Below are 16185 nucleotides of genomic sequence, written 5' to 3' on the forward strand. Positions count from 1 at the left end.
CCGTCTATCACAAGATCAAGTTCTGGAACACAGACCCCTTCGGGCGCAAGTCGCTACTAGATTCAGCGGATGCTGTACATGTACGACCGGCACGTCAGGATTCACGCGACCGTGCAGTTCCGCCTCGGTTCGACACGGTACTTGTAAATATGGGGAGCGGGACTATTGGCTTGCAAGGTGAGTCAGGTATTCATAACTATCTTAAGGGGACCATATTGAGTCGCATTCAGGCTATCGCGTTGCTCAGGTCCGCGTTGTGTTCTCCATACCGCCTCGAGCAGTTGCAACTTTATTCAAGCGGCCGCCGCCAGGCCACCTAGCATATGTTGAGTGGTTTACAGCATTTTCAATGACTCCGGATGCAAATTCAGGTATGTATAAGGTCTCACGTTCTATACAGAATGGGGAGCGTTTAGCCAGTGTCATTCCGGTCTGTCAGATCGAGCGCAGTGTACATCTCTTCCCAAAGTGGGGTCCCGTGGCTCCTCGGGAGTGGTCAAGTAGTACCGTCTTGGATTCAGCTCCTGCCTTCTTTGTTAATCCTTTCTTAGACAGACATACCTTTGTCACACTGTTGTAGCTTACTTACATGGCACAGATATACTATGTGATGCCCGGGTAACGCGATTGCCCCTGGTGTGGCATTTCGAGGACTGTGTCACAGCGTGGTCACACTGCTTGTCGTCTTATTCCCGATTGCTACTGTGTCAGTCTCAGTCTTTTTCCGTCTGTATTCTACAGACAACCCTAACCTCATGTAGCTGTGGTTGAGATGTGGGACTACTGACAATGGAAAATATGAATCACAACCACATTGTCATGCAAATTTATGCAAATATTATGCAACATCATGCAATCTTATTGACTGTTATTATAGTAAGCTGCATTATGTCTAATCCGGTATGCATTATGTCTAATTAGCTTGGGAGGGTTTTCCTGATGAAGGATAATGCCACCGTCTTCCTGCAAGGCGGCAGCGCGCAGACACTGGTTATGACGGTCGTGGCCGACGCGAAGATTCACATCCCGAATCAATCGTGCGTCGCCAGCATGAGCACCAGTACTTCGAGCTGACTGTTACATCGCAGGTCAGACATCGTAATCAACAAGACTGACGCACTCCACATACCTTTAACCGACACTTCCTACGGATATGCAGTGATAAACGATCTGCTTTCCGTCCCAGTAGGGCTGACGGATACTCTGAAGTCCCAGAACATAACCACGTTTCAGAGTAGCGCCAGCACGTCTAATGTTCTCGACACCCTCACGGGGCAACACGGTGTCACCGTGTTGGTACCAACCGGTCAATCCAGTGCATCAGACATACCAGAGCTACCACTAACTGCGTATGGTCTCAGATACCGCATTTGCCAACGCCAATGCTACGCTGAGCCGGCTCAACACCACACAACTAGCTGGTGTACTCAGTAGTCACGTCAGTAATTCCCACTCATCATCAACACCTCCCACGCGCTCTTACTAACTTGACTCCTCTCAGGTCCTCAACGGCACCTTCTACTCAACATCCTTGGGGGCCGCCCAGTTCAACATGGCAGGCCAGAGCCTCTCGTTCAACGGCAACTCCGTATCCCTGCCAGGCGGGAACACCGCGAAGATCGTCACGTCAGACGTCTTGACCGCTAACGGCGTAGTGCATGTCATCGATACAGTCCTCTTGAATGATAGGCTGAAGGCGTCTCTCAAGAAATACAACGCTTCTGGGGGTATCAGGGAAAGCAAGTGGACTGCGGCGTTACTGTCGCTCCTCTTGTGCATGTGCATGATCGCCCAGTGACCGCATTTTGTATAGGAATATAGGCACTTCGACGCACATCCATGTGTGTATGTATTTGCTCCATTAGACAGTCGTTGCATTCTGTAGTTCCACTTACTTCCTGTGTTTATGATGTCCCAGCTGTGAATGTAGCAAAGACCCATTCAGACTCACCACAAGCCCGCACCCTTCGATTTTGCACCCAGTGTTGGACTTCTGACACACCGGCGGGATGCCGTTCAACGAGATTTCTGTCCGACATATATCAACGAAAAGCTCTTGACCCATTCATGCCGATGCAATACACTATAATACACAGTATCCGGCGGAGTAATAAGTTATGGAGACGAGAGCATTAGATCAAGCAAGGAACGACGACATGCCACCCAGCGAAAACCCGTCGAGCCTGCCCCGCTTCCCGAACCCACTGACACCATCAGCTAACGGCGAGCGAGATCGCCCCCTTTTTCGTCTACCCCCCACGGTCGGTGAAGTGAAGTATCGCTCGATGGGCTGCTTCCGCGACTTGGTAGAATTGTCATTGTTTACGGAAGCGGGACTCGTGGGATTCGAGCGTAGAAAGGATTCCATGACCGAGCGTGGCGACGCTTCGGGATTCGTCCACGTTCTCGGAGGCCGTTTCTTATACTAGTGCATGAGCAATATGAGCGGTGCATCTCACCAGCCGCTGTGACCACATATGAGATGTAAGGGTATTACTCACCGTTTCCAGCTCCGGCTTTCCTCTCCATTTGGCTATGGCTTCGTAGTACCTTAGAGCGGCTCTCTCCACAGGCTCCGCTGGATAGATGGAAGCCAGCTCCTCAAGGTGACTGGAAAGATCGACCACATCCTCTGGAATGTCAAAGAACTGCCACGACAGATGAGAGAGCTGTCCGATACGTAGATAGATGAAAACGTTAGTTATACCTTCTTCTGCCTTTCCTTCATCTCGTTGTGATACTCCTTCTCGGCACCTTCAGGATGGGATCTTCCTTGGGCATCCTTATGCTTCAACGACGGAAACAGGATCTTCGCAGCGTCCACAAGCTCCGGCAGATCATCCGGATCAAATTTCATAAGCTCTTCATCCTCCTCCTCTTCATCCTCCTTGGGATCTTTGACGATGTGCCCGTTCCCGTTAACTTGGTTCTGTGAGAGTCCCAAGCCAACGCCGAACAGGCACTCCACAGCTTTATAACCTTCCCAGCCACCCACTAGGTATCCCTCCAATGCGGCGCGAGTTAATAGCCCTACAAGCAACATATACCACTCTCGTGTAGGCTGAAGCGCAGGAACCCGCGGCGACGACGAAGAGGCATTCGAAGCGCTTGATGGAGGCACCCTGTTATTCAGCGCTGGGGCGGGGACGGTGTATTGAGTCACAATAAACGGCGAACTGGCGTACGTTCCTCGGTTACTGGATGGGGTGGGCTCCGAACCACCTTCAGGGCTCTTGCTCTGCTCTGGTTGTCCTTGCCCCTCACCATCCTCTCCCTCGTCACCACTCTCTTCCTCATCGACGCCAATGTGCCCTACCTCCCTCGCGAGCTCCATGGCTACCAAAGCTGAGAGCCTTATAAAACGCACGACAACCTCGGCTAGGCTTTCCTCTTTCTCCAGGTCCGTCATGCCAACACCATTTTTCACCCGATATTTACCTTTCCATTCAGCTCTTACTAGACTGCAACTTAGCCCTGGAGCGAAACCAAAGCGCGTTGTGGCCGGGCGCGTCGTAAGCTCCAAGCAAATGTGACAGCCGGAGTAGAGATGACGCGAGCATCGGGTGGAAGGAGGAGGGTATGTGTACGTCGTGTTGGTGAAGCGAGGACGCGCGCCCGTGGCGTACAGAGACATTGCTCGATGGTCGGGTTCCATCGAGGACGCACGCGGAGCTTCATATGACTACGAGAACGTCATCTTACCCACTTACAAAACAGGGTTAGGACAGCGTACTCACGGTCTGGGTGTCTGACCAGAGTTTGGCAAACACTATGCCACCATTTGTCGTTGCCGAATTCGTAACTACCGACGAGACGCGAGACAGCGGTCCCAGTACATATGGTAGACCATCCGGCATTCCATTAGCAGCGGCAGGTGGCGGTCTACCACGTGAGAAAAGGTCGTTATAGAGCGTAGCCAAAGCGAGCCTCAGCCTCACTCCATTAGGTAGAGTATGAGGGTGCGGGATACGAGAACGAGATGGCTTGGCTGTCATTAAGTCGTCCGGGAACGGATGAACTGGCGGCGGCTGATCGAGCATTGATGTCACAGTCTTTTCTAACCCTTCAGCTCGCAATTTGAGAGATTTGGCAAGCCGTAGGTCCTGTTTTTGCTTGCGCCTCTCGCGTTCCTCCTCCTCCTCTCGCTCGGTCCGCGACTGAGGAACGCCGAAGGCCATCCCAAGAGTACCTCCACCAATAAGAATCGGATCGATGACGGGAGGCGGGGTAGGAGGCCCCTTCTTCTTGGTGAAGAGCACTTCGATGCTTTCTCCATCGCTCTCGGCCTCTTCCTCCTCATCGTAATTTTCGGGTCTCTCACGGTGCACGTAATGGATCGAATCCGGCCCACCTGATCGGTCTGTCATTCCGAGTTCGGCCCGTGCTTGTGCGAACCGAGTACGAGCATGAACCCACAGAATATGGTCGATGATCAAAGTGCGAGTGGATTTTTCTCTAGGTGGTATCGTATGGAGATGATGGGCATGCCTATGCGCAGGGGCAGTGAAGACGGCCGAAGACGGGTGTGTGGGTTTGACAGCTGTTCGTCCTGATTGTCCGCTTTGTCCAGCCTGACCCAGCGATGATGTGGCACCTGAATATGAAGGTACAGGGAAAGACGGCAGCGATCGTTGACCCTGTCCGTCTGGTATCGGATTACTTTGTGGAACCAGTAAAAACGGTGGTTGGGACATTATGGTCTATGCCCGGATACAGAACTGAATATTTTGAGTCTCTGTCAGAATGCGACGACTTACAGAGCTGCGAGGAAGTCCCCTCCTTTGAACTCCTTGTCTACCAGCTTCCGGTTAGAAAAGCATGCAGTTTCACCTCTAATGCCTTGATCCAGCCTGAAGACGCGTCGAGTCGCTGTAATTCAGAAATGCTGATGAGGAATAACCCACTTCGGGAAAATGAGGAATGGCTATGAAAAATAGGGAAAATGCGGGAACTGATGAGTCCCCTATTTCTTCCGAAGGTGGCGTGGGTCGCCGGTTATTGCCGTTCATCAGTCTGAAGCTCATGATCAAACGGTCGCAATTCGAGCCTTCATTATGTCGATTACGTCTACTGGTGTCTTTAATTGTGGAAGTCCCATGTGTCTCTAAACGGACAGACATCGGAACACCTTGAATATAAGGGTATCGGGAATGTAGACTGAGTCGGTTTGAGTGTACGTAGGAGAGCAAGCGCCTTCACGACGTAACGAGGTTAGTTCTTGTGTACTAACTTCACATGTCTCTTTAGATCGCTCTTCCTGGCGAAAGACTTGGTACAATTGTCTGAAGAGCAGTGGTGACTTCGCTCTCCCTTATGAGATGCCACATGGCCTGGATTACGAAGTGAGAAAGAGGTCCCTTTCGCTGGATACTTACGAAATCGCCTACCTTTCAGATTGTTTCTTCTAGTGAAAGTAGATCCGCATAGATTGCAGAGCCACTTGGCTGGATTCTTCCTCCGAAAAAAGCTCGCGGCCTTGATAGCGCTCGTGCCGACCTCTTGCTTCACCACGGGCTCATAAACAACTCGGGATGATTTCATATTATCTGTCTGAACGCAGGAGCTCGTTTCGGCATTTGATTGGTCAAAGCTTGTTCTTGATGTTATAGGAGTGTCGTATGGGGATCCCCACCTGCGGTAAGGAGACCTGCTCATCCTGCTGGCAGTGCTTGAGCCCCTTGAAAGGTCCATACTCCTCAAATCAGCCGAATCTGGATGCAGGTATGTTTTTGCGTCCTCAAGCGGTGGAAACATTGCGGAAGTGGCAGGAATATGGTGTGAAGACGCCTCGAATCCTCCCGCGCTTGTGCCAGTAACTGACGCATTCACGCGGTCGCACTGTATACCGTAAGAGTTCATGAGCCTATTCGGGACTTGATTGACTGTAGAGAAGGAAGGTGGCAGGCTTCGCTCCCGATACGTCGCATAGGTAGGGTCACGCATCGGGTCCGTGGCAATGGTGCTGATTTCCCCCGTTTCCTCCCCGGAATATCTACTTGTCGATGGTCCCAATTGAAGCTCTTGCTGAAATGAGTCGCATAGCAGGGGAACATTCGAAGGAAAAACCTGCTGCCTATCGATATGGGCGTGATTCGATGGCATGCGTATGCTGGTCTCCGTGATTTCTTCAGCTTTGTCGTGAAATCGATGGGACCAGTCCACTGTAGCATTATCTGCTTCCGCACTAACATTGCTTTCGCTGATGTCGTACCCATCAGGCTGACCAAGCGATGAACTGTCAAGGCCGTCGGCGTTTTCCTGCATCGATATCAGGGTGTCAGCATTTGCCTGCCTATAATGGCATCTATAGTGATGAAGACATGTGAGTCGCCGCACGATGAAGAAAAGAATAATGATGACCTTTGAGGAGATAGTGCCAGGATCTTGTCATCATCTATTTTTTGTGCAGTTAACGCCGATAGTATCTCAGGCCATTGAGTACCACCGGCAGCAGCTGTCTGGTAAGATGGTTGCGCGTAAAGGTGTTGGGACATCGTCTAACGAGGCCCATCGCCGGTCTGCTCTGGGAATATATATACATGCTCTTTGAGGTGCATCAGGCTCAGCTTCACAGCCACGCACTGACTAAAATTAGGACAGTACCGCTGTCAATGTCCATAGCGCGGTCGGAACTGTAAGGGTCTCATGAAAGCAGTCGCGCGGAGGAATCGAACTGATTCATTCTCCGTCATTCAGCGCGTTGCACAGCTCTGGAACTTCCGAAACGAGGAACGAGTTGGCGACCTTGAGTGAAGGCTGTACGGACCCGGCATCTTTACCGTCTACGCCTGCGGCACTTCACACTGCGGGTGGGCGATATATTGAACACGTCATGTAAATATTGTAATGGTAGAACGAGCAACTTAACTATACAGGAGCAGAAGGGCCCATCTCAGTTTCTAGAGACGGTAGATGAACGTTCGTATAATGTCGGGAGGAATCTATATGTTATTACAATGGATCGCCGAGGGCAAGAAAAGATAGATGAGGGCATTACTCGATCCGATAGGTATAGAGCGAGATCATACTGCTGCCGGCGCTAGCTATGTGTACAAGTAACATTGTATGCAGTAGCCATCCAAGCGCCTGTCCTCTTCAGACAGGCGCAGCGGTGGCTAAACTGGATACAATGTCACTCAGCACGGCCTGGAAACGGATGTGTCCGAGTGAAGGTTGTGGACCTTCTTCTCGTGCCTCCTAAGGTCGCTCACTCGAGCGAAGGATTTATCGCATCCGTCGCGCTGGCATGCAAACGGCTTTTCACCGGAATGTGCAGTATAATGCCCTGCGATACATTCATTTAAGACCAAGCTTACAGTGCACAGAGATGGGAAAGATACGGCACCTTGGAGATTGCTTCTTCTGGTAAAGGACTGTCCACAACCAGGCACCTCGCACAGGAATCGTGCTTCATTCGTTCTCCGCATCTCACTTGCTTCTTTTATTGCCTGGCTTGTGACTTGAGGCTTCCTCACGTCCGTGGGAGGAGGGACGGAGGATGCTGAACTCGTCAGGGATTCGGCAGAGTGAGAATTTAAAGAATAGATCGAAGGCGTGGTTAAAGCATCATTGGCATCGTCTCCGGTAGGTGTCAGCCGAGGGCTAGAATGGGGACTTGGATATGGAGAGGAACGCCTAGAGGACGAGTTACTCCCAGGGCGGGGAGAACTTTGAGACAGGGAGCGACCGTGCCTACCCCTGATGATTTGCGTAGGAGGCGCTAAGTACTGAGAGCTGGGAACGGATATGGAATGCCGATGGCCTAGAGTTGGGCGTCGAGACGAAGATGGTGAAGGATCAGGATAGACCCCATGCGTCCACGCAGAGATCCCCGCAAGATTACTGCTATCTTTGTTTGGTTCGGTATCCACCCTCAAAGACACACTCTGAAGCAGTCTCTGGCCACCAAGACTACAGTTCGTAATAGGGGCGCCGGATCCCTCGTCGGCCAGATGCATATTTTGCATTCCGACAGCCAGGGAAGAACTGGCTGTGGAGGAAGTAGGAGAAAGGAAATAGTCTGGATCTGTGTGAGGGCTGCTCGGGGAAAAAGTCGAATTAGGAGGGAAGTCGCTCTCTGGAGGGCTGAACCTGATATCAGGAGATGAAATGTTGGCTGACTGATAGACATCTGCTCGAGCATAAGGCGAGTGGTTATGGACGACAACAGAAGATACTTACCAGAGCGCCAGCCGTTGATAGCCATATCTTTATCCGTTGATGATATGGTGATACTTAGAGAATGAGCAGGACCAGAAGTGTTGTCCTGGGCCACTGCCGGCGATGTTGAGACAAAGTGACCGGGGTCGAAATGATTCGACCTGTAGTCGCTTGGCATATGGTATCCACTCCCTGAAACAGGTGCTGGAAAGGACGGAACGAACGCCAAGGGAAGTTCTTCGTCATGGGCGATAGCTGCCGCGAATTCCTGGCCCACAGTCTCGTCAATATACGGCGAGTTGCAGAGGTTGTCGCGTTCTTGGTCGCCCAGGAATAAGAAGGGATCTGCCGCTTCGTAAAACTCGCCACCCTGTGTACTGTTGCCAAAGGGATTCATGGAGGAATAGACCTACAAACACAAGAGATTGGGAACGGATGACTGTGAGCTGACTCAGAAGGAACCGCAAGCACTTATATGCCCTAACAATTGCTGTCAGGTGGATAGAGGCTATGTTACCACCTTCGAAGAAGCCAGTTCTTCCAATCGGGGAGGAACGAGGGGAGGCAGTGTGGTCTCTACAGCGTGTCTAGACCAAGAATAGTCCTTGAAGCGCCCGGAGGTCCAGTCAAGGAGGCGACATTGAAAGACACTGGGAAATAACCCCCAAACCCGCATGACAATACGGTTGTAGAGAGGAGACTGCTGCAAATCCCTGTAGCGAGCCCCTCGCGCAAGAGGCCGGACAGTTCTAAAAAATAGGTCACTTACGAAGGATACCGTAGAACATGGTATGAATTCTCCGTCTCAGAGCTATTGGAAGGCTAGGAGGCGGTGAGCCGGCTGTGCACTACTACTAGCGGTAGCGGCTGTGCGTTCCACGAGCGTCTATAGACGACGGGTTCGATAAGCATCTCATCTTCCATTCTTGGACGTGGGGAGATCACCGGTCACCTGGAGGATAGGCAGCGGTATACGGTCAAGTGCTCCTTATGAGCCACATTGTTCGGCGTGAAGTAGGGGGGATTCAGGGTCTTTCTGTCCATATTCGTCGATTAAGGTTCATATTTGCTTTGGGAAGTAGGATGCGACATCCCTTCGACCGAGCCCTGTATCCAGAAGTTCTGCGTTTTAATATCTAGGATATGGCGGTGCACAAGTAAACGGCACTGCCATCCCTGAACCGCGCGCAGGACACAGCCCAAACCAAAGTGGACTCTCTGCATACCAGTCATTTTCGACTCCCGAGGCATCCTTCCTCGACAAGGCTGTCCCCGGATCGTTGGTAGAGGCCATTTGGAAGGTCTCGCATTGCTTGCAGGAGCCGTCACGGTTCGAGGCAAAAGCAAAGCAAATACAGGGAATAGCTGTACTTGGGTCCCATAATAAGCACCGCTCGCACGAGCAGCATCAGACCGCGCCTATAATAGACAGTCCTGCGCAAGATGTGATTCCCCGGTATCCCAGATGCTACACTGGCAGCATGAGATGTACAACGATGAGGAGTGCAGTGTGAGTTGGGTATGAGTTGTTACTTTCGGACAACTTTCTCACTTCACTAGCTGGAGTTAAATCACCAGTAAGTAGTAACGTAGATTACAATTTCTGAGTAGTTAAATAGCCATTACTAGTGGTAAACCATAATATTCTGTCAAATAATCTACCTCCTGGAACCAACCGCACTCTGGTTCTCAAACTGAACTGCCTGCGTAATTGTTCTCCTGATTGTTTCTACTGTTCTCCTTCGGTTCTCCTCGCTGTTGCCGACCATAGACCCAGAACGAAGTGTTTACAGAGCTCCTCCCCCCTACAAGTTTAGAAACGAATCACATATGTCTCGAATCCCTCAACCTTCATCTAACCGTAAGCCCGCAAGTTCCAAGGCGAAAGTCGCGGCAGGACCATCTTCGCAGTCTTTGATACCGCCCCCGAGCAAGAGTCGGTCGACATCGCCTTCATTGTCGCCGACTTCCCCCTCTCCGAATGCTAGACTGCGCGTGCAATCCGCCGCATCCTCTCCTGTGTCTGCAAGAGCGCGTGTGGATTCTGCAGCGTCTCCTAGAGTCCGGGTAAACTCTGCTTTGGGAACGAGGCCGCCAGTGAAGTCTCCTGTCCGAAAGGCCACCAAGCCACCTTCGCCCGCTGACCCTGAGTCTTCCCCGGCGTCACCTAAACCGGCGCTGAGTTTGCGCGAAGCTATCGCGTTAAAGCGCGCTGAAGCAAAGAAGGCAAAGGCTAGCGCGAACACGAGCTCAGTAGACGCGTTCGCGGAGATAGACGAGAATTTTAAGCCGGTGCAGAAACAGGAAGGGGAAGATTTACTTGATTTAGGAAGATGGTCTGTGAGGGAGACTATTGAGCGTTCTCGCAGCTCTGGTGAGTCGTCCCCCGAAGCTCCTCTGCAACCTTCCGGTTATCGTCCTCTCTTTCCTCATACTGGCCTCGCCTCTGACATTATCACTCACTAGTGGAAGTGTTTCAATACAGGTTCCATCAACATTTCCACACGAGGATTGCAATGCTTGCCCTCCGCGCTATATGAAGTTCTTCTTGGCGTCAAGCCGGACCCGCTCCCTTCATTGCCTGAAGAGCCGCCTCTTCCGGGGAGCAACAACGGCTCGATACAAAAGAGCGGAAGTGCGCCTGCATGGTACGAGGCCCAGGATCTCCAGGTCCTCAAAGCATGGAGCAACGAAATTGTCGAAATTCAACATGAGATTTCTCTTTTCGGGTCGCTGCAGACGGTCGATGTGGGTGTGAGCTAACCAACGGCATAAGCATAATTGACAATAGCAATCTTGCACAGCTACATAACAACAAATTGACAAGCCTGCCCGATACGTTCGCGGATCTGACAGAGTTGGTATACCTCGATCTCTCTCAGAACGCGCTGACATCGTTGCCCACCAACATCTTTGCCCTCCCGAAATTGGTCACCCTGAATGTTGCACACAATGAGCTGACGGGTCTCCCATTCCGCTCTCCCTTCACCCCGGAATTCCAGGCACAGGCGAGGCGGAAGCGGTCCTCCGACTTCTTCGAACCCACTATATCGCGCGCCGAGACGCCTCTTCCTAAACTGCAGACACTCGACGCTTCTCACAATAAAATAACAGTAACTGCTATAGATCACAAGCAAGGCGATATACCAACCACGCTCGTCAAGCTCGACCTGTCGGGGAATCCGCTAGAAACCAGCAATGCCACCTGCGTAACTCTGATCCGGGCAGTGGCACAGCTGCCCAAGCTCAAGGAGCTGCGGTTAGAGAAGGCGAACGTGAGCGATCGATCGTTCCCTCCGGATCTGTTCGCGGGCTCTTCGTCTGTGTTCCCCGCGCTGCGCCTGTTGGATTGCGGCGCGAGCCATGCCACATTGGATGCCGCGAAGGCGGCGCTGTCTGCTCTTGCACGAGAGCTTAACTTCGATTATACGAGCGAGGACCCGCCTGAGGGCGCCTTACGCGTGCTTGTAGGCAAGAAGGTCATCAAGGAGGCTTGGGAGATCGAGGCCGAACGGCGTGCCAAGGCAAGGCGTGGCCGGGGCATGGTTGATGAAGAGCCCGACCCCTGGAGCGGGAAAACGGACTCTCAGAAGAAAGAGGTAGCGAAAGAGCCATGGGAGGTCGCAGCGGAGCAAGGACTGCTGACTGCAGGGGCTCAGCGGAGAGCGCGAGCGGCTGCTGCTCTGAAAGCGCAGATCACGCCTTCACACCCTAGTAGCACTGTGAAACCTCCTACGCCGGTCTCGCCGCCAGCAATTTCTCTCTCGAATCCGCAATTTTACAACGAGAAAACGCAGACGCTGGCTTTACCGGCGTCGAAGCCTCCCTCGCACGCCCGTGCGTTCTCGCTTGCTATCCCTTCCCGAGCTGGGGTTTTGGACGCTGTGGATACAGTCCAGCTAGCACTACCCACACCGAGCCTCCCGCTTGCGCAGATCGCTGTGGAACCGTTCGCTCAAGCATTAAGGGTGCTGCACTTGGCGAATCGGCGAATGGATCCCGTTATTAGGCTACCACCTACGGACGGGATTTTCCTGCCATATCTGGAGGAGTTGAGTCTGGAGGGATGCGGGTTTGGAGACTCGGTACCGGTTATTCGCGCGGATGCGAACGCCGGCTCCGGTTTGCTCACACGGACTTCTGAGTCGCTTCTACCGCTGCTTGCGAAGCTCTTCCCCAGCCTCCAGGACCTTGATTTGTCGGACAATGTTCTCACGTCTGAGGCATTAACAAAGGAGGCCCTGTCGTCCCTCGTTCTATCTGGCCCTGCTCGCAAGGGCCTCAAGCACCTACGCCTGCGGGGCAACCGTTTGGAGTCTCTGGATGGCTTTACCGCCATTGCGGAGCATTTCAAGGGTAATAGGGATTTCCCCGAGTGGAAGCTCGAAGAGCTCGACTTGCGGGATAATGCGATTAGCAAACTACCGCCGGAGTTGGGACTGCTTCCTCTGGACGTATTTTTGGTCGATGGGAATGTGTAGGTGGTTTTCTTCCTTTCCATGTTCACGATTGCTGACTTCTCCCTCAAGTTTCCGAGTTCCTCAGCGCCGTATCTGGGAGCGAGAAGGTACGAAGGGATTATTGAGCTGGTTACGTGGGAGGATAGAATAGTTCGTCTCTGCTAATGGTCTTAATACGCAGTCATAAATAGTATTTTCGTGGTTATACCCTCCCTGCATGGTTCGCCGGCTTCCCCTTCCCGGTTTGTGAGCCGCGGCCTAAATAGCGTCATGCGCTGCAGTGAGCGGCTCGTGCCAGTGAATCCCGCCACTCTTCCCCGTACCATGCCATCCGTTCTAACTCTCTTATAATCTTGACCGCAACCGTGATTGTAAATATGGCACGCGACTCTTCACTGTTGTCGTCGGCGCCCACGAGCGTCGCGTCGACGCGGGTGGCAATAAGTCATGTGTATGCATTGTACAGTATCCAAGGCCAGCGCATACTAACTTGCATCCATAGGCAGCTGCGAGACTTGATGATATGTCCGAACGAGAGGGGAGTTGTGAATTATATTCAGAGGGACCCACCTCAGAGGGACGAGCCTCATGAGAAGGGCGCGATAGTAGAGCATGATGTTTCTACACCACGTTCGGTGAGTACTCTCCTTACGGTGCTCGGGAGGCAAGCGGGGTAGCTGGTCGGTCAAGACTGGAATGTGCATTTGAGCTCGAAGTGTTGGCGTCAACGTCATTGGCGCTCGTCTGTATTGCGGCACACTCCCGGCCGCTCTGGTGATCCAAGCAGTTCCTGAATACCCGGAGGTCCTTGCATCGAAATACGTGCTCTCTCGTAGGCGATGGTTCTTAGCCGACTCCAGCAGCTACATAACGCCCACACTTCGCCGAGTTCCCCGGCCCACTTGCGGCACACCAGGGCTCTATATAGGCAATTGGTGCAATCAGGTACGAATTGGCCTCGGGTGGCTGGAGGCTGAACCGACGAGAAACGGTCTGTCGTGACTCGTGTGGTCACGGGAGGACTCAAAGAGAAATACGCGCAAAATGCCTGACCCTCAAGGGCCCTCTCGGGACGATGCGGATATGAGAAGTACCGACGTTCGATTCTCCGAAAGCTGATAGCTCCTACACTCGTCAGCTCCGAGATGCACATTCCGGTCCTGGACTCAATCTCTGTCTGTATGCCCTAGAGCATTCCTCGTTTCCTTGTTTGAATCTATATATTGTGGACTGCCATCCTGATCATTGTATTCAGATACCCCGGAGAATCGCCATGCTACGGTTTGTCCCCAATACGCTGGCGTCGCTCCAGCTCCCAGGAGCGACACTGTTCGCCGCTGGCGGTCAGGACGCCGAACTCCACCTATCCTTGCATACTCCCACGTCCTTATCCCCGGGTGACTCCTCGTCGGATCCAGATACAGTGACTGTCAGGAAAACGACACAATGCGTCTGGAGCAAAGAACACAATCTGCAGGCGTCAATCAACAATTCCGTGACGTTCACGAGTAGCAACCTCAATCTCGCGAGGTCGCACGACAGCAAAGTTGAGCCGCGGGTAGTTGTGAGCAACAATAACGGCACAGTACGGTTCTTTGACATAGGCACCCGTTCGCGATCACATACATTAGACGATGCAGGGACGCTTAAGCTGGGCGTTGCTGTCAATCACTGTCAGTTTTCCTTGTATCCCTCGTCCTCACTTTCGCGACTGATACCCGTACTAGCGTCCGTATCGCCGGACGGCCGCACGCTGCTTTCCGTCGGTGACTCTTCTCAAGTCTTCCTTCATAACCTCTCCGGCTCCTCCCGCCTAACTTTCACCCCCGTCTCCACCTTAACCCTACCCGCGCCATCGCCTTCCGCTTACGGTCCCGTATCCACGATTCCTGCATCTTTCTCCACAGCGTTCTCGCCGAACGGCACCAAGTTCGCCGTAGCAAGCCAGGAGGGCATGGTCGTTGTCTGGGACGTGCGCAGCTCGAAGCCGTTCAAGGTGTACGAGTCCGACAAGTCGAGGCTGCCGAGCTGGTGCCGGAGTGGCTCTGGGCTTGCAAGCGGCTACTTGTACGACGATCCGTGGGATTGGGCTAGGGGCGGCGCCAGGGCGCCAGGTTGGGGCTTTAGATGTGTCAAGTTCAATGATCCAGTTGGGCACGGGCGGGAGCTCATGACCTTTACGGAGGTACGTTGGTGGGCATCGGTACTTGTCGGTTTTATTAATTAGTTCTACAGCACACATCAGTCCTCCACGTGGTGGATGCTAGGACATTTGAGACGGAGGAAATAATCCATGTACCGAAGGCGCTCAATGCAGAACCCTTGGCTTCCGCGGCGCGAACGAGTCCGACAGTACGTCCACGCACTCGGGCTGCGGACAACAGCTCTTCTCTGGTGCACCGTTCGGCATCACGATCTTCTTCAACAGTGAGGTCGTCATCATCACCTCTCCCCCGCATAGTTGTCTTCAGCAACTCGCCACCGGAAAGTGCTCGGTCAAGTTTCAGTGATGCCAGGGAGGACCGCAGGCGGGCTAGAGAGGCGATTGAGGAGCACTTGGCTGAAACCGCGCGGATAAGGCACAGACTTGAGCTAGAAGAGCGCAGGCGATTCAGGGAGCGTATCCGTGCCCTCGGGGATTCATCTGCGTCTGAGGATGAAGGCGATCACGAGGTCGTTATCCCGCCCTTTGGTAACTTTGAAGAGGAGGAGCAGATCAGGCGGATCTTGGTCCAGCAGGGCGTCCGCGCGCGGACGACACGAGAGGTGACAGATGGCGAAGGAGACATGGAGGTTGACCCTGATGGAGAGGATTTCGACGTGGACGCATGCTTCTCGTCACGCGAGCCGTCGCGAGAAAGCTCTCCGGTGTCTGCGCTCCCCATTCATGTGCCTATGCCCGTGCAGTCGGCATACGAGGCATCTGACACGCTACAGGTACCGTCAGGGGCGCACTCGGCTCGCGATAGGCTTGTCGCGCGGGTTGGCAGGCTTGCCAGCGCTCGCCGGCACGCTAGACGTAATGAGTCCAGACAGGATTCCAGCGGTGGGATGGCTGAGCAGGACATGGATCTAGCCGGAGTGTGCTTCGATCCCAGCGGCTCGTGGTTATACGTTGCTTCTACGAATGCCGTGGTTGAGTGGTCGGTGCGGGGTACAGAGAAGAGGTGGTGGTACGGCTCTGAATGGGCGTGATGAAACCCTCAGGCTCGTGCCACCCGCCATTTTTCCCCTGCCGCTGTGTTCTATTGTACTTTGACTTGCTGTCCTGCTTTGTTGTGTCTCGTTTGGATTCATGCTGTGTATTTCCTTGTATCCCAGACGATGGGGGATAAGCATTGTAGCACTACAAAGGACTATTTATACTCCTTCATGCATGTCCGGATTCCTTGGTTTTGCATTGACGACCTCCGGCGCTTTAACAATATTGTCAACCATTGCGAGGGACTGATCAGACACTAGGTAACCCTAACCTCAATGAAGAGCTTGCCACACTTGGAGTTGTTGGACCCCACCCCTTTCCCCGGGTATCGCCCCTGTCCTCTCCATCCAGCAAACCCCATTC

General features: G+C 53.0%; 8 protein-coding genes across 8 annotated transcripts in view; 5 read left to right on the plus strand and 3 right to left on the minus strand.

Moving 5' to 3' along the window:
* Positions 1-580, plus strand: part of GLOTRDRAFT_79649 (uncharacterized protein) — a gene marked incomplete at both ends in the record, with an annotated part of 4183 nt that extends 3603 nt beyond the window's left edge. The window contains one exon of the mRNA XM_007870656.1: positions 231-580. Within this exon, the coding sequence (XP_007868847.1) occupies positions 231-580 (350 nt within the window). The remainder of the gene's footprint in view (positions 1-230) is intronic.
* Positions 581-993: 413 nt separating this feature from the next.
* GLOTRDRAFT_95438 (FAS1 domain-containing protein) lies at positions 994-1798 on the plus strand (the record flags this gene model as incomplete). The annotated part of the gene is made up of 4 exons (XM_007870657.1): positions 994-1037; positions 1089-1306; positions 1362-1438; positions 1502-1798. The coding sequence occupies 4 exons, from the start codon at positions 994-996 to the stop codon at positions 1796-1798; spliced, it is 636 nt and encodes a 211-aa protein (XP_007868848.1).
* A 265-nt stretch (positions 1799-2063) lies between these two features.
* GLOTRDRAFT_140255 (uncharacterized protein) lies at positions 2064-4902 on the minus strand. The gene is made up of 5 exons (XM_007870658.1): positions 4758-4902; positions 3738-4700; positions 2708-3682; positions 2502-2648; positions 2064-2425 (listed from the first exon to the last, which is right to left on the minus strand). Exons 2-5 carry the CDS (start codon positions 4692-4694, stop codon positions 2138-2140), a joined length of 2367 nt encoding a protein of 788 aa, XP_007868849.1. The 5' UTR covers positions 4695-4700; positions 4758-4902; the 3' UTR covers positions 2064-2137.
* A 309-nt stretch (positions 4903-5211) lies between these two features.
* GLOTRDRAFT_79650 (uncharacterized protein) lies at positions 5212-7489 on the minus strand (the record flags this gene model as incomplete). Its single annotated transcript, XM_007870659.1, has 3 exons — positions 7346-7489; positions 7182-7285; positions 5212-5310 (listed from the first exon to the last, which is right to left on the minus strand). Exons 1-3 carry the CDS (start codon positions 7425-7427, stop codon positions 5212-5214), a joined length of 285 nt encoding a protein of 94 aa, XP_007868850.1. The 5' UTR covers positions 7428-7489.
* Positions 7490-7591: 102 nt separating this feature from the next.
* On the minus strand, positions 7592-8584 carry GLOTRDRAFT_122575 (uncharacterized protein; the record flags this gene model as incomplete). Its single annotated transcript, XM_007870660.1, has 3 exons — positions 8182-8584; positions 7697-8131; positions 7592-7635 (listed from the first exon to the last, which is right to left on the minus strand). Exons 1-3 carry the CDS (start codon positions 8555-8557, stop codon positions 7592-7594), a joined length of 855 nt encoding a protein of 284 aa, XP_007868851.1. The 5' UTR covers positions 8558-8584.
* A 1679-nt stretch (positions 8585-10263) lies between these two features.
* Positions 10264-11477, plus strand: GLOTRDRAFT_64235 (outer arm dynein light chain 1; the record flags this gene model as incomplete). The annotated part of the gene is made up of 3 exons (XM_007870661.1): positions 10264-10534; positions 10646-10908; positions 10965-11477. Coding segments are annotated over 3 exons (1047 nt in total), but the record flags the coding sequence as incomplete, so codon positions are not given.
* A 13-nt stretch (positions 11478-11490) lies between these two features.
* Positions 11491-12829, plus strand: GLOTRDRAFT_79652 (uncharacterized protein). The gene is made up of 2 exons (XM_007870662.1): positions 11491-12637; positions 12690-12829. The coding sequence occupies exons 1-2, from the start codon at positions 11703-11705 to the stop codon at positions 12769-12771; spliced, it is 1017 nt and encodes a 338-aa protein (XP_007868853.1). The 5' UTR covers positions 11491-11702; the 3' UTR covers positions 12772-12829.
* Positions 12830-12997: 168 nt separating this feature from the next.
* GLOTRDRAFT_79653 (uncharacterized protein) lies at positions 12998-16005 on the plus strand (the record flags this gene model as incomplete). The annotated part of the gene is made up of 5 exons (XM_007870663.1): positions 12998-13071; positions 13123-13255; positions 13876-14293; positions 14348-14805; positions 14856-16005. The coding sequence occupies 5 exons, from the start codon at positions 12998-13000 to the stop codon at positions 15813-15815; spliced, it is 2043 nt and encodes a 680-aa protein (XP_007868854.1). The 3' UTR covers positions 15816-16005.
* Between the last annotated feature and the right edge of the window lie 180 nt (positions 16006-16185).

Source organism: Gloeophyllum trabeum (genome assembly GCF_000344685.1).
Source record: "Gloeophyllum trabeum ATCC 11539 unplaced genomic scaffold GLOTRscaffold_00012, whole genome shotgun sequence".
In the NCBI taxonomy this organism is placed as follows: Eukaryota; Fungi; Basidiomycota; class Agaricomycetes; order Gloeophyllales; family Gloeophyllaceae; genus Gloeophyllum; species Gloeophyllum trabeum.